At 46.6% G+C, this 17,443-nt stretch overlaps 1 protein-coding gene across 1 annotated transcript in view; it reads right to left on the bottom strand.

Annotated features, from left to right (window-relative positions):
- Positions 1 to 17,443, bottom strand: part of CDK5RAP2 (CDK5 regulatory subunit associated protein 2) — a 155,903-nt gene that overhangs the window by 19,304 nt on the left and 119,156 nt on the right. Inside the window, 4 exon segments of the mRNA XM_039866749.1 lie at positions 1,942 to 2,058; positions 6,016 to 6,135; positions 10,201 to 10,370; positions 13,182 to 13,230. Of these exon segments, the coding sequence (XP_039722683.1) occupies positions 1,942 to 2,058; positions 6,016 to 6,135; positions 10,201 to 10,370; positions 13,182 to 13,230 (456 nt within the window).

The following is a 17,443-nucleotide window of genomic DNA, read 5'->3' as shown; positions in this document are numbered from 1 at the left end:
TTTTCCAACCTTATTACGCAAATACGGCACTTCAGCTCGAGCACTCCAAGAATACAAAAGAGAACGAGATTTAATCTGGCATTTATGATTCTGGCATTCCAATTATCTCATGCATTTTGGGCAGATAAATCTGTCAACATCAAGGCTGCAGATTAAACGTCACTGGGATGAAATGGGCCTGTTTAATTTTCTATTAAATAATGGGCTGTGCAAACCTACTTTGCCTTCACAGAGCAAACAGTGGATAGAAATTATAGACAGAAACAAGAAACAAGCTCCAAACTCTGGCAGTGCGTGTTGGGAAAGTCCGCCAGCCTCCCACAAGGCCAGCCAGGCGGTGCCCTGAGGACAGCACCTCTCCCGAGAAATAAATACACGCAGGGCACAGGGGCAGCCGTCAAGGGCACGCTCGGAGGCAGTGTGGCGTGCTCACGTGCTCTTCCGCTTTCTGACTCCATAACCTTGAACAAGTTTCTCCCCTTTCCTGTGCCTCGGTTTCCTCATGTATCATTGTGGGGATTAACGGGGTGACTAGGTGTAAAAGGGCTTAGCACGGGGCTTTACAAGCACTTTGAGGGCTGCCAGCAGCGCTGGTGATGGTAACAGCTAACAGGCCCACAGAGCTAACTGCAGACATGACATGTATCATCTTATTCACTCTTCACAGCAAACCTCCAAGGTAGGTACTATTATTATTCTCTCCATTTTCCAGACAGGAAAATAAGAAACGAAAAGGTTAAGACCTCCCCCAAGATCACACAGCTAACAAGCGGCAGAGCCAAGATTCGGGCCCAGGTTGTCTGATTCTCCTCTTAACCACGACACAAATCATTTCTGAGCAAGTTTCTCCTCCCCACTCAGACTCCAGCCATACTTAGCGTCATCTGATTCCTGACAGGTCTGTACTCGCCCCATCCCTAAGCCCTCAGCCTGTGTCTGCTCTTCCCTCCTGGTCCATCTCAACCTTAGGCACCGTGATTAACCCCAACTTGTCCTCTAGACTCCGCTTCCGAGGACCAGTTTCCCTGGGTCAGGATGCCATCTCCAGGGTCCTGCAACCAACTCTGAGCCTGCCTTCGCCATGGCTACGCCTCACAGTGGCCTGCGGTGGGCGGCCTGGCTGTCCTTTCCGTCAGACTGTGAGCCCTGGCAGAAGCGGGCCCAAATCTGTATCGGAATCTACACAGGCCCTGACACAGAACCAGAGTCTCTGCTGAGTGAACGAACCATCTGCAGAAGCCTTAATTTCATCTCTCACCCCAGAGTCGGCACGAACACCTCCATGGAAAGTGAACTAAGCTGGCCCACGTGCCAGCTCCACCACCTTCCAGGTCTGTGACCACGGGTCGGTCACTCCCCTAGGCCTCAGTTTCTCACCTGTCAAACAGGACTAAGACCATGTCATTCCAGGAGCCCGTTAAGTGTCGAGAGGTCTTGTACGTGAAAGCTCCTTGGGGGGCGAAGCTCCAAACAGAAGGAATTAAGAGAAGGGATCTTTGTTAAGAAATACTGGAAAACTTTCCCGAGAGTGGGAAATCTCTGGTTGAGAGTCTGGCAGTAATATATTGCAGGCCTTCCTTCTCTCTTCCACTGAGAATTCAGACAAATGAGAGGTGGCTGTACAGAGGGAATGGGTAACAGGTAAAGAAAGTAATGTTTACTGGGCCCCACGAGAGACGCTATGCTGAGGGCTTCACAGTGTTTGTCGCTACAGCCCTGTGGGGTATTCCTATCTTACAGCTAAGAATACTGAGGTTCGGAGAGAGGTTAAGTGACCTGCCCAAAGTCAGAGCCACAGGATGCGACTCAGGTTGGTCGGACTCTAGTGCCTGCGTTAGTGCCAGCTCAGGTTGGTTAGACTCTAGTGCACGCCACAGAAGGCTGTGGGGCTGGCTCTAGGCTGCGGGGCTCTAGGCTGCGGGTGACACCTTTGACTCTCACCTCTAGACCCTTTAGCAAGCATTGTATTGAGGGCCTGGTTCTGCTTCCTCAGGAAACGAATTTCTGATGTCAGAGAATTATGCAGTTCTGAATCGTAAGCAAAAATGTTTGAAGAACCTATAAAAACACATATAAATAGTGATTGATGAAGAGTGTCCAGGTCATGTAGAACTTTCTAGAAAACAGTTTTGAATAATGAGGACGCACAACATACAAGGGATAACACTCTTGTGAACTAGATAGGGTATTACCAGAGCCCAGAGGGAAATGAGAGTGAGCTTGAAATAGGATGCAAGAGGGGGATCCCCGCACCTTACCTGTCCTAAGGGAGAGTGACACAGGAGACCTACGCTGGGTGGGGGGTGAGTGACAGCCTTACCCTCCACAGATCTCTCTCCAGAAATCCAAACCCGTATAATCCACAGCCTGCCAGACCTGTCCCAGCCCACAAAGCCAAAGCTGAATTCCTCACCTTTCTTCCCTCACTCTTCCAAACCTGCTCTTTCTCCCGTTTTCTGCCCCTACAGATGGTGTCGCCACTGCCCCTAACCCCAGTGAGAAACCTGGAAGCCGTCCTAACACCTCTCTCTTCTACTGCCCCGTCAGACAAGCATGACTGCGGACGCCTCCCACAAACGCCTCGGACACCAGCTCACTCTTTTTTGCCGCTGCGGCTCAGGCTTCATTGCCTTGCCTCCCGGCTACGCCACCAATGGGGTTATCATCTGAAATACGGTCCGTTCATGTAATTCTCTGCTCAAAAACATCTGACAGCCCACCACTGCAAAAGACAATCAAATAAAGCAAACACAGGGTCCAAACTTCAGATGGCCATTATTTAGCTCCAATTCCATGGCGTACCCCACACCCTCTCCATCCTAGATCCTCATGTCCTCAAATGCAGCCAAACTGGGCCACGTTGGTTGGTGGTCACACATCTCCTCAACTTTGGAGAATGAGGTACTTTACTCCCCTTGCCTACCACCTTCTTCACCTGTCAAAATCATACTCGATTCAACTCTTAGCTCACATTCTCTGCCTCTTAAGTGTTTGCTAAGGAGATCAGGGGGTCTAAAGCTAGACAGACTTTACATGTCTCCCCACGCTGTGGTCCATCTCCTGAAATCCCGTCTCTTCCTCTGGCCGGACGCTTCCCTTGACACTCCATCTCGACACTCCCCGTCCTCCGAGTTTTCTACCTCTGTACTATACATAACGCTCATGTCCATAGCACCCCCTGGAGAGTACCTATGGTGTGCAAGGCCCTTTCCGCACGTGACAAGCAGATGCTTTCTCTCCGTCTTCCTTACCGACTGTCGACTGAACCACGGAATAAAATGCCAGATATCTGCTTCCCCAGCTTCTGGCGCAGCTAACTCTGGTCCGTGAAACTTGAAAAGAAGCCTGCTGGGAGCTTCTGAGAAAGATCTCCCACCCAGATGAAAAGAGAAGGACAGGGAGAAGCCCTTCCCACTTCCTTCCCATGATCCAGACACTGTCCAGAAAGGGAGTGATGCTTGTAATTACTGCAGTCATCACAGGCACTAACCCCAAGCCCTGCTATCACTGAACCATTAAATCTGCCTTAGAACTGCCTGCCTCTGGATTTCTTGTTATGTAAGAAAACATAAATCTCCACTGTTTACACCAGTTTTTACGCATATTCTGTTAGCGGCAGCTGAAAGCATCCTGGTACACAAGTGATTATCTGGAACAGTCAGACTCCCTGTAAGGTATGACATCAGCTCTCCCAGAAGCCAAAGTTCATACTCTCCATTCTCCAGCACTACATTTTTCTCATGCCCACAATTCACTTACCACAATGTCCTACGGCTTTTCAATTCACGCATGTCTCTCCCTGCCACCTTCCTCCACGCTCCTCTACGAATTCTCGGGGTCTTTTCAGTGATACCTGCGTCTGAACCACGGCTCTGGCTTCTTAACTGCGTGACCTAACCAATCACATAACTTCCCTAGGTCTCCATTAGCTCAATGAAAACGATCGATGTCGTTATTATTGTGATTACCATTTGTATTAATATCATAACTAATGATAGGCTGGAGCTAACACAGGACCAAAGAGCAATCTGGATAAACAGGAAAAATTCTACAGAAGTCTACCATGACCACAGCTAAGTTGGTCACTTTTCAAAAAGAATAATCAGGCCAAACAGCAGTTCCTGACAAAGCCTGAGCTGAAAAGCCAGTCTTTTTCCTCTGGCCACCATCAGTATAAGCTCATGTAAGTGGTGACAAGCTGGAAGACCTGGCCCATGAGATGACAGTTTTTAACAACGCTCCACCTCAACACCACAAGGAGCATGCCTCTCTCAAACCTGCTCCCGGACGTACATCTCATGGCAGGGGGCAGGCAGGGCCACGACTGTTTCTTTGTCTTTTCAGAGACTGTGATGACATGGTGAGGACAGCATGTCTTTCCACCAGCCTAAATACTTGTTGAATCCCTTTCTGTAAACCTTCCCGTCAAAGTGAATTACTCTGCAGAGCAATTGGCTGCTCCATTATAGCTGGTGGCCATTTGAGCCCTCGAATAATTGTATAATTGGATTTGCCAGGGAAAATGTAAAACAGAATGAATCTAATTCAGGCATTACCACGAGTGAACGTGAAGGGCCCAGGCGTGTATTTCTTTCCTGTGTTTGATATGACTAATAACTCAGATTAACCGACTTCCCTGGGGGTAGGAGGGGAAGATGCAAGATCGGGGAGGTGGATGGAGAGAGTGAGGGAACCACTCTGAACCAAACTGGAGCATGCGCAGTACTTTGGAAAGATGTCCTTCTGGGCCGATGGCTATGGTGGGCTGGAGAGGAATGAGAACTGGACTAGGAGGTCCAAAGACACAAGTGCTGCCACCGAAGACATCCTTCCAGGACTCAGTTATCTCATCTCTAAAAATGGGAATGACATTAGCATCCTGCCCTTTGCAGAGCTTTGCGAAGTTAAACTAGGAATGTTATGCGAAGCAAAATAGTAAAATAAAATTGATAATGATGAAACAACCATTTGTTGAGTGGAGCACCCAGCAAGGCCCCATTCGTAACACTGCCTCGTTTAATCTTACAATGACTCTTATAATTAAGATTGGGAGAGGTGGGGGGACTTGCTTAAAGTCACAAAGCTATAAACAGAAGAATTGGGATCCACACCTAGGTGGTCCAATCCCAAACAATCTCAGGCTTTTCGTAGTGCACGGAGCTGCTCTCAAGACACATTCTTCACAGAATAAAGATACTTTCTTTGGAGCAATAAGAAAAGGTGTCCAAAATGTATTGTTCAATGAAAACCAAGGGACAGAATAGTGATAGAAAGTATTCTACCTCTGACTTAAGTGAGAGAGGGAATGAGAATATATATTTGTATTTACATTTTAAAAACACTGTTTAAGGATACAGAAGGAACAAACAAAAGCGGGAAGAGACGGGAGAAGAGGATTAATGGGTATGGGATGGAGATATTAATTTTTGAACCACATGACTATCTTACCTATGAAAAATAAAATTCTTCATGAAAGAACATTCCATTCAGAGCTACCTGTGGCTATGCAGGAATACTGGTGATCTTTTGATTGGCATGTTGAGGTTTACCAGACTGTTACAATGCTAATATTTTTATAATCTATTATTAACAAAAACACAAAATACTGCTTTGTTTTATTTTAAAATACCTATCTATGTCTCCGCAGCTTCTAAAGGCAAACCACAAGTCAACCCAATTCGCGATGTCAGAGGCTGGCAGATTTCTCCAATGCCTGGAAAGTTAATACTTATCAAGTACCTGCTTTGTGACAGGGTGTACCACGTCAAGTAGCTCACATAATTCTCATCACGACAGGATAAATGGAAATTATTATCCCCATTTTATAGCTAAATTACTAGAACTAAGAGTCTGCAAGGTTAAATGAGGTCACCCTAGAGGAAAACGGCAAAGTCAGGACTTGACCCGAAGTGTCTCTGGCCACAAGTCTGAAGCTCTTCCCAATGCACAGAATGGGCAAATGCATGGCAAGTGGAGCGCTCGGGGCCCACACGGCCCGTGGGAAGGGCCCCTCACCTTGATCAAACTCAGACTCCTGTCGTTCCAGCTGTCTCCGCAGCTGTTCATTTGTCTTAATAGAGTCTTCTAAACGTCTTCGCAAACTTCGAATTTCTTGTAGATGTTCCATTAGTAGGTCTATAGGAAGGAGGAAATTTTTAAAGTCTGAAGCCCCCGACAAAGTGAGTAATTTCTAGATTAGGCAGTGATCTTGACAATCCAACAGTACTGGATGTATTAAGACAGTCCGCAACTGGCAATTCTTTCCCAGGCACGAAGAGGCTGAGCTATTGCCCACGGCCCACAGACACAGTTCTGGAGTGATTCTCCGCAGCCCTCCACGATGAAGGTGTTTTACATCACGTGGAAAAATTATATTCCATACGATTTTAATGCCAACTCTAATGCAGCCCTTTATTCTTCTAAATATCAAATATTAAAACCTTCCTTATGGTGAAACTGACAGATCACTTTCGAATCTGCCTGAATTGCCTGAGAGTTGATTAAACTTCCTTCATTATGAATCTAGATATTTTCAAGACTAATTCTTTGAAAGGAATATGTTTCCTTTCATCTATCACTTGCTAATTTAAGACTTAAAAACAAAATAAAACAATAATCTCAAGCTAGTGAGAATAGCAAGAAAAGTACTCTCGAGAATATATCCTCTCAGCGTGAGTATAAATGTATGTGACTTTTCGGGACTATTTTTATCATTAGACTTAGAAAGGTTCTTTTTAACGTCTTTTACCAAATAACTCTACTTACAGGAATTTAGCGATCACCAGAGATGCTCACAACCATTTGACAGAATGCATAAAAATGTTCGTGTTGGCACTACATATAACAGTAAGAACTGAAAATAAATTATTAAATAAGTCATATTACATCCATTATGATGTAGTATTATACAGCTACTAAAATTATATTATGAAGACTCTATAAATAACATGGAAAAACAGAGACACAAAAGAGCTTAGCGACATAATCACAACTCTATTTCAAAACTCGCTGACAGGAAAGACATACGCAAAACAAGGAAACAAACCTGAGTATTAACAGAGGTTGCCTTTGGGTGTAGATTTTAGGCTTTAAAAAACTACTGCATTACATCTTAAAATTATATTTAATAATACACAAAAAATTTAAATTTCCAAATTTTCTAAAATGAGCAAATTTTTTTTTTTTTTTTAGCCTCGGCCACACCTCAATTTTATAAAGAAAGCAAGCAGCATAGTTCCAATCTAGAGGTAGGTTTCTAGAATCAGTGTTTAAAGCATAATCACATTAAGTATCCAAAGGCAAAACTATGTCTTTAATTCATTAATTAGGGTATACTCGGTATGTCTTAGTAATGTTTGTTTTAAAACATTCTACTAATGTTATGACTCGGTTTTAATTCCTCCAAAATGACTTTCATTTACAAGTGGCACAATGTTACAGATCTTTTCCTAATTAAATAGTAATTTCGCCATGAATTTGAATGTTTATGAGATGACTTAATTCCCAAACCCTCGGCTATCTCCTATTAATGCCAGAAGTGTGGCAAGTCATTTGCGGGAACGTCTGAGGCCCTCGCTGCAGCCCAGCACTGAAGCACCCTGTTTGCAAGGAACTCCTGGCACATCCTGGCACCGCACCTGCCGGCCCTGCCTCGCGGCCATGCAAATCTTCCAGTGGCTAGTCAGGTCGGAGGGAGTCAGGAACTTATCTGTTCTGACTGCAGCTTTCCTTGCTGGTTGATCCACATCACACACTGCCAGTTTCTGGTACGAGTCATCTTCTACTGAGTCTGGCCGGGAGCTGGAATCATCCCTTGGGCTTAAGGAAACATTCCCGATCGAACCGGACACCACTTATTAATTATGCAGCCCTCGCCAAGGAGGAGGAAACCCTATATTCGCCTTTACGAAGTGGGAGAAAAATACCTGTCCCTCTTACAATAATACCCTTCTGACAAATGCCAACTCTTTAAAATCGTAAATCCCGTTAAGAAGCATCTACCAGAAAACAGTAAGTGCCTCTTTTGCCTAGGCATTGCAATTTATAGAATCTAGGTTAAGAACTGCCCCCAAAATAACAGGAAAGCTTCACGTTCAAAGATATTCCCCGCAGCAATGCTCACAATTGTGAAATTTTAAAAATGACTTAAATGTTCAGCAACGGAGGAACGTACGAAAACTGTGTTCGGCCATCTCCACAGACTATTCTAAAGCCACTGGGAATGATGTTATGTAACGTATCAGAAAGCATATGATATAATGGTAAGTAAAAAAGACACACGAAATTCTCTCTCTATTCAGGTTATAAATACGACAAAAGGAAAAACAGATGCAGAGACTGAATGTCTGAAGACAAAGAAACCAAGGAAGCTAACAGGGGTTACTAAGATGGCTCCAGTGAGCACGAACCCCACTCAGGAAAGCACCCCGTAACCCACTAGGAGAGCATGACGCGCCCCACGTCATGGGTCCCCAGAGGAATCAGAAATAAAAGATGCCTGAATGGTTCTACACCGGAATTAAACCAAGCTTGGGGGGGCAGGCAGGGTGGAGGCCAGAAAACAGAGGGGCAGGCAAGAGGGAAAAATAGCAAGAGGGCTCTAAAGAACAGGGACCTCTAATATTCCCATGTAAAAGAGCCGGCTTGCTGCATGGTGACCCAGCCCCTCCAGTTCCTCACACCCCCACCCAAGTCTGCTCCTCCCACAGAGGCCTGTGGAAATGGTCTCGGGGGTTCTTGGAAAGGGACTGAGTTCCATGTCACACTGACACAGTGCAAGGGGTGGCAATAGGGACAGGGAAACAATTCATGATCTGACCTAAATTAGGAGAAGGCCGACTGTACATAGAAACTCAGAGAAATTGGAGAGGGATACAGCCAGAAATCCAAAGAAAGCAAATTTGGGCAATTGGTTTCTGAAGACCCCAGCTGATACCTGAGTTACATCAGACATGTACACTTCACGCTCTACGTATGTTTTCAAACTGAGTTTCTCTGTGCCCTGAGTGTCCTAAGGAGCCTATGAGGCCACCACAGGGGACAAAGGCTCCACTCTTATCTGTTTTACATATTGGGCTTCCATGCAAAGATTCATCTGAAAAAAAAGGGAGAGAGATGTTCTGTCGATTAAAAAAAAAAAGATAAAAAATTTTTGAAAACCACTGTTCTTTGTGATCAGGTGCCAACAAAGAACTTTAGCAAAAAGGTGCCAGTGTCCGATTTGTGCAAACAACTCACCAGAAGAAAGGAGAGACCAAATGATGTCAGTTGAGGTCCAGAGTCTGTATCAGGGGTCAGAAACCTATGGTCCCTGGGTCAAATCCACCCACCACCTGTTTTAGTAAATAAAGTCTTACGGGAACTCAGCCACAACATTCATGTGCATATTGTCTACGGCTGCTTTTTGCTGCAACAGCAGGATCGAGTAATGGAAACAAAGACCATATGCTCCACAAAGCCTAAAATATTTACTATCTGGCCTTTTGCAGGAAAAGAGTACCGATCCCTGGTCTATCTGTTCTGAGGTATACATTCCTTGAACTTCTGAAATATGCTGAATTATAAACACTAAGCCCTACCTAATACCCCAACAGGAAGTGATCAAGGCTGCAGAAACAGAGGCGGTGAAGGAGAGCTTAGGGGCAGGCGGGGCCTTGGGGGCTGATTCTACCAACTCAGCCCATGGCTCCACGTCAGAGGCAGGACAAGGGGCTGACCCAGAGCGCCGAGAGTTACACAAAAGAGAAACAGAGCAGACGTAGAGAATTACGAAACGTTCAAACAGGGGTTAAGGACTCCAGGCATCTGTACAATTCAAAGCAGAAGAGTCTCCCAAGTGAACCTGCCTTAGGAAGAGTTTGAAAGAAACAAAGGAAATTAACCAGACTTGGAACTGACACATAACCTCGGTGCTTTCCAGCGTGCCACTGTTCGAGAGCGAGGAAATGGCAAGTCATATAATAAGTCACCATTTAAAAAATAAAAATGACTTTGCCCCCATCACCACACTTTCAACAATCGTAGCTTCCCCCGGTAATAAATGATACTCTTCATAACCAGCTTTGGCCCTCACAGGACCTCTTTTCATCAGAGAAATATTCAAATGTCACTACACTCTGCTTACTAAGGCAAGATGATAAATTGTTGTTTAAACCAGGAAACCTTGGCTATGTTTAAAATGCTTCGTAAGGCTTAACTTACCTTGAGAAAAATTGTTCGCTATAACTGAAGTCTTCTCCATCTCGCTGTCCTGCTTCTGGTCTTGTGAGGAGGACTTTTCGGATATTTCACAATCGGACAAGGCGTGAGAGGCTGAAGGCTCAGGAGACTCGGGTAGAATGTGTTTGTAGGTCAAGTTGTCGTCCTCAGTCCTTGACCATTGGGAATGAAAGAGAAATCACTTTCCACGCTAAGATCCCAAACCCGGACCATAACTTACGATTACTGGGCTCTCTGTAATTTCCCCCATCTTCGTAATGTTTTAGAGTACTTTTATTTTCCTAGGGCATTTTTAGCAAGGATATTCTAAAAACAAAACGTACTCAGTGGGCTTGAGACAGGAGCCAACGAAGAAAGGGACACTTATGGAGAGAGACAAGTGAGGACGTCAGTCAACAGCAACCGTTCGCCAAACGCCAGCGTCGTGCGAGGCATTTCAGATGTGCTGTCTGACTTGGTCCTCAGAGAAACCCTCTGAAGTAGGGAGTACGATCCTCACTTAGCGCTGGAAAGACTGAGGCTCATCATAAACTCGTCCCCTGCATCACAGCTTTACTCAAGGGGTGGAGCTCTGCCTTCAGGGCCCCAGGAGAAGGTGGAAGGCCGGCCCAAATCCATGAAGGGGCCTCATGGGTTTAAAACTCTCGAAATCCTTGTGGTCCTCAAGTAGGTCCCAATATCACCATTCTGGCAATCATCTGGTCATTAACCGGTATTTCCCAAGGGCCACCTAAGCGATGAGTAAAAACTCCTGGAACTCTGTGAAAAACCCATGTGACTCTCCATTATAGATAAGTTCCTTAATTTAAAGCTCTTTTTTCTCCCACTTTTTCCTATTGCTTCTCGTCTCATTATTCATAAGCTCAGACGAGAGCAAAGGACTCCGAAGCTGCAACGTATCCATTAACAGGTAAACACAAGATGCAACTCTGCGCAGACAGCGTGATGGATACCTGGGCTTGCTGCTGCCTTGCAAAGTGTGGAATGGGCCAAGGGCACCCATTTAATTAGCTTAGGAGTGACCCATGTGAGTGCTAAGCCTACAGCTGAAAAAAAGAACAGAAGGAAAGAAACAAACCTGTCAGAAATGGAAAGGGTGACACATGGTTGAGGAGGGCTGAAAGAGGCTCCCTGCGTCCCTCCAGCCCATCCTCCAAGAACCATGACAGTCTTTCAAAATGGCAAGTCTAGTCCCTGGACACTCTCCTCTTCTCACACGGCAGAATTTAACAGTATTTGAGGACCAGCCCAGCATGGCCCTGCCTGTCTCTCCAGGCTTGACTCTCACATTTTGCGTGCCAGCCACACGGCTCAAAGGGGCCATGGACACTCTCCCAAACAACCCCCAGCCCTCGACTCTCCTTTAGATCTCAGCTGAGACTGTCTCCAGTCTGGGAGGCCTCCACAGCCTTCGACGGCATGTGATGTTATTGTGAGGATGGAAGTAGAGGGCTGGACTGGGAGGGATCTTTGAACATACTGCAGTGGGAAAGGAGTATTTCTTCTAAATTTACAAAGCCCTGGTTAAATGTCCTCCAGTGAGCTGTGATTACCTCCCTGCCTGCTCGCTCGAATGATGCTCATGGCCTTCATGATGCAATAAAAACTAAAATTCTATACCCCAGATTGGTCTCTATTTCTTTATTTTACCTCCAGGAGCCCAAAGGGCTATAGTTCCAAAGAGGAGGGAAGTGACCATAGCACTAATAGCATTCAAAACCTTTAACAAGTAAACAGAGGAGGGCGAGACCTTGACATTGCCAGTTGGCCATGCCCTTAAGCTAAGAGAGTATACGATCTCCTTATTCCATGAACATTTTCTGAATTCCAACTACATGCCAGATACTCGGGGCTAGAGCAGGTATAAAGGTATTAAAAACATACTCTTTGCCCTCAGAATGCAACGTGGAATAACAACAACAGCCCAGGCCTTGGAGTACAACATATTCAAGTTCAAATCCCAGCTCTGCCTCTTAATGGCAAGTATGCAACTCTGACCTTCAGGCTCCTCATCCTAAAATGGGAACAATAACGCTGACCTGGTAGGGTCAGAAATAATGAACGTGAATGCCCAGGGCAGTGGCCAACACACACCAACACCCGGTTAACGCTAGATCCTTTCCCCTTTCGAGGAGTTCTGGGAAAGAGAAATGCAGAAAGTATCACCGTGCCCTGTGGTAAGTGCTGCAATGTAACTATGTGTCAAGTGCTCCAGGAAGAGTAACTGATCCTGGGATGTAGCAGAGATGGGAGCGTCAGAGAGAGCCAGGCTCATCTCCATGTTAAACGACACTGAGAAAGATTTTCCAACGACAAGGGGAAGAACGCAGAGTGTGCAGCTGCGCAAAGGCATGGTCTAAACAGCGACAGTCAGATAAGACGGAAGCACAGGGCACACTGGGGTCCCCAACCCCTGGGCTGTGAACTGGTACCGGTCCATGGCCTGTAAGGAACTGGGCCACACAGCAGGAGGTGAGCAGCGGGGGAGTGAGCGAAGCTTCATCTGTATCTGCAGCTGCTCCCCAGCACCGGCATCACCACCTCAGCTCCACCTCAGATCGCCGGGCCTTAGGTTCTCATAGGAGCACCGGTCCCTGGTGCCAACAAAAGGTTGGGGACCACTAGGGTACAGGATGGAAAGGAAAGATGGGTCAGACCGAGAAGGGTCTCAAATGTCGGGCTAAAGAGTCTGGAATTTATTCTGCAGGTACAGGTGCCAACGGAAGGGATATGTCATCTGGGTCAAATCACCTGACAGAGAAATGCCACGAGTAACCTAAAATGACTGAATGAAGGCGGCAGGAAAGACGGCATGAACCTTTGGTTCGGCGTGGCCACTCTCAGCTTCGTAAGGGTTTATGCTTTATTTCCGAGCAGCAGGAAGCTAACAGGATAGGAGGGAGCTGGAACGCTCAAAAAGCCGGCAGACCAGCCAGTCTCCGTGCGGCGCGCTCCACACTCACCTCTCCACCGGTTCATCCTGGGCGCTCGTTCCCACTCCAGCTGATTTTCCTGGAAGCAGAAATAACATTAAGAAGGAGGAAAACATTAAAAAAAAAAAAAAGTGTTCTCTAATAATTTCCTGCTCATACATTTGCAGAGACACTATTCCATTTGTTTAAACGCGCTTTGTAACAATCCCGGATATTTAAAGTGGGATTACCAAGAACATGGTTCATTCAGACTGCGGACTCGTCCTCATCACCGCTCTGGCCCTGGCTCTCGGAGGAAGGTGACAGCACTGAAATCTAAAAGGCGGTCACAGAGCCGCTGCTGGGTGCACGCTCTTTCTCCTTCTCCAAAACTCTGGTGCTGACAGTACACATGCTCGTTACAGGAAATGGGTAAAGAATCAGGTAAAAGAAGGTCGTCACCCTCCAGGTACCCGCCACAGACACAGAGCCGGACTTCCTTCCTTTCCTTCATGCATCTTGGCACGGGTGATACCATACTGTGACTTAATTTTTCACTTGGTACTTCATTATAAGCATTTCTCTACTAAACCTGCTCTGGAAACATCATTTTTAATGACTACGTTAATATTCCATTGTAGCCATGTATGCGCCACGGTTTGGCCAGTCCCACTTTGACTTTTTGGTCATCTCCAATGTTTCACTTTTATAAAAATAAACGAAATAAACATCTTTGTGCATACAGCTGTATCTGCATTTAAATTCTTTGCTTAGGAAAGACTCTCAAAAGAGGGATTCCTAGGAGAAGGAGTATATGAGCGCAGTTGACTAAAAGAAATGACAAAAGGAAAAATAAAACATGGCTGGGCAGAAGAAGCTCTTCTCTTTCCTGCATGTCATCATTTGCTGTTTGAAGGGAGCCCAGATTTCAAAGAGACTAACAACTTTATTTTAAAAATACTTCAGAACTCTGGAAATTGCAAACTGGGATGAGCTCTTTGAAGAAACTAACATGTGGCTAAAAGAAAAAAAACAAACCCTTCTATAGCTGTACTTGAAAAATGAGACTATAATTAAACTACACCCACACATACCATTTTCAAAACTACTTCCTAAAAGGAACAGTTCTCACACACCACAACGCACAGGAAAAGATCACTGGAGACTCGCACATCTGCTTTACGTCTTGTGGCTCTCCCCCTGGATGCACGAGGCGGGCTGTGGCTGCTGTCAGGCTCCCTCACCACCCCACAGGCCAGCCACGAGCACCAGGTCAGTGCGACGAGCCGAATGCGTAAAAGCCACCCACCACTGCAGGGCGCTGTTGGGCACCGCGAATGAGTCAGACAGGCCGGGGCCACCAGGGGCCAGGCCCTCAGATGGTTCCAAAATACCCACCATCTCCTTTAGGCCTCACCACAATCCCACCGGCCCAGCATTGGTATCTCCATTTAATAAGAAACGGAAATCCAGGAGGTTTAACGTTCCCACTCCCTCACTCTGCCCGATGCACACTCTCACCTACTTTACCGCAGGTTCCAGATTACTAAGGGCCATGGAGATGCTCCTATAGCCAGCTCAGCCACAATCTGTCTTCATCTTCTGGGCTACATGCTGACCCCAAAGGGCATAACATTTTGACTCCCTGAAAGGTAGGAAGAAGTTGACAGGCTCTACCATAGTGAATGCTCTCAGGGGATCCACCTCTCCATCCTATATTCCTCCTCAAGCGGGGAAGCTATATGTGGCTGGGTCACATTCTCACACCATGACTGAAATCCTAGGCTGCAAACCACCAGAACGGGCAGGGCCGACTGAGCACGGAAAGAACAACTCCATCAGCATTTTTCACCTCCCACCTGCACGAGACGAGGGCTGCTGACCAGCATTCAGCGGACGATAAGATGTTGGCCCTACAGACCCTGAGGGTGGCCGTCTGCCCCAGCCCAGCCTTCCAAAGGGCTGAGGTGTCCTCCGCACGCCAGCCAGGCACACGGTGACTCCTGTCTCACACTTCACCGCTGCTCTTTGGGAGACAGACAAACTCCCCAGCGACTTCCCAGGGCAGGGGGCCCTCGGTCTGGGCTGGGCTTTAAGCATTCATAAACGCATCTTCGATCCATCAAAAACCTCTCCATGACCAGAGAAGAAAGTGCCCGGATGCCACCAGCAGCATGGGTTTCCTCTTCTTCAAATAAGGGATCCTTTGGGGAGCTTGTAATGACAACAACTGTATTCCACACGTTCCCCTACCTCAACAGAGTTCTTTGAAACAAAATGGCAAACTATCATTGTGGGATTCACAGGGAGATCGTTACAACTGATGCACTGAATTTCTTGGTGGAAACTGCCTGCACATAGGTGACAGGGCAACATCTGTCAGGTTATTCCAAAAGCTTAGGATGGGTGTCAGAAAAACACTGCTCCCACCTCTCGGGCATTTCTTATTGCTCTACCTAAAAGCTGAGCGGCAGTGGGGGGACTTCATCTTTCCAAGTAAAAAGACAACTAGTTTTCCAATTCGCATCTGAACAAGTGAGAGGATTATTACGCAGGACAGACTTGCGGCTGGCTGGCCCCGCCTTCGGTTTCCTCTCCGCGCCGATCCACCCCGTAGGAGGAAAATCCGCCATGCTCTCTGACAGCCTGGCTCGCTACACAAACCCTAACCTGTGTCCCCCACTCCGCGTCTAAAATACTCTTCCCCAACAACTATGAGTCCTTCCATGATGAAAGTCAAGCTCCAACACCCCTTCCTTCTGGAGGCTCTCCCTTCACAGCCCAGAGGTGCCTCCCGCCAGGCTCACACTGTGTGCATCAGACACAGAGTCAGAGGACACTAATCAAAGGTGCCCTAGAATGAGGTCCATACCACGTAAAACTATCAGCACTGTCACCATATCCTGACTGGGCACTACATGTCCAGCCCCTCCCTAGGATGGACAGGATAAGGCCCTCATGTTCCAGCAGCTTATGCTCTGAGGAAATAAAATACACCCACGAGAAATCATTGCTGTCACCTCCTGAACTCCCACGACTGGCCAGGCAGACACTTTAAATAATCTCACTTAATCCTCACAAATAACTCTGCAAGACAGGTGCTATAACTTCAGAGAGGAAATCTGACCCCTAACCATAATGCTGGGATTTGAACTCAGCTCCGTTCAGCTCCAAAGGTTCTATTCTTTCCACCCCAATAGGTGGCCTCTCTCACAAGGCTAGTCGTGACTGTCACATGCAAGCTGCAAACAACTCAGAAGTAAAGAAAAGGAACAAATTTGCTTTTACTTGGGTCGAACAAGGAAAACTCCCTGGAGGATGGGCAGAACTTCTGGAAAGGGAGAGGGAATAAAAGCCCTCGAGAGAAGGGACTAGTTTGAACATAGTCACAGGAGTAAGGAAATGCAAGGCCTGGCCCACAGGAATGGTTGACCAGGACACCCAATCTGACAGGAGTGTGAGATGCATGGCATCACGGCAGTCAGGAGGTGAGGCTGTGGAAGCAAACTGCCTGGGCTCAAATCCAGCCTCTGCCACTTCCTGTGGGACCCTGAGCAAGTAAATCAACCTCTCTTCCTCATTTATTAAATGAAGAAAAATAGTACCACTCCCTAGACTGAGAGCAATAATTGGCACATAGCAGAGATCAGCCTTCCTCACTGCTTCTCCATCATCATCATCGTCATCATTTTAGGGGTTAGTGGGCGGACTGTGGAAAGCCTTGAAAGAAACGAATGTGTCAGGCTCATCCCTGTAGGCACAGGAGAGCCAAGGGAAGGGCTCCCAGCAGCTGTCTTCTATGCACGGGGCAGACCCTGGCACACGTGGCGAGCACAATGAGGAAAGGGACTGTCTCACGGTCTTCTCCGTACCTTCCCCACTGCTTACTCAAAAACACCTGAAGACAAAACACCGCCTTCCTGTTTTCTGCTACTGTCTTGGGAGGTACAAGGATGTGGTGGGAAACCTGGGACTGCAACCCCAGTTCTTGATCTATTTTGGGCCTCAACCTGCTTTGAGAATCTAAGTTTTAGACCCTCACCCCAGAAAAAGGCACATACTCACAAAATCTTGCAGGGTTCCAGACCCCTAGTGAAAGCCCTAGCCTACGGAGCTAGGGAAGAATCCTAAGCTCATCCTTACAAGCATTAGAAAACCACACTATCATCCCACTTCTTGGGTTCTACCAATTAAATATGAACAAAGAAACAGCAAGGATATGAACAAAGACTCCAATACAGTGTTCATTATAACAACCCCAAACCGAAAGCCTAAATGTCCATCTAATGGGGAATGATTAAATAAATGATGGT

This window comes from Pteropus medius, unplaced genomic scaffold (genome assembly GCF_902729225.1).
Source record: "Pteropus medius unplaced genomic scaffold, Ma_sr-lr_union100, whole genome shotgun sequence".
NCBI lineage: Eukaryota > Metazoa > Chordata > Mammalia > Chiroptera > Pteropodidae > Pteropus > Pteropus medius.
Note: the sequence above shows the minus strand (reverse complement) of the source record. Positions and strands in the feature narration are given on the sequence as shown.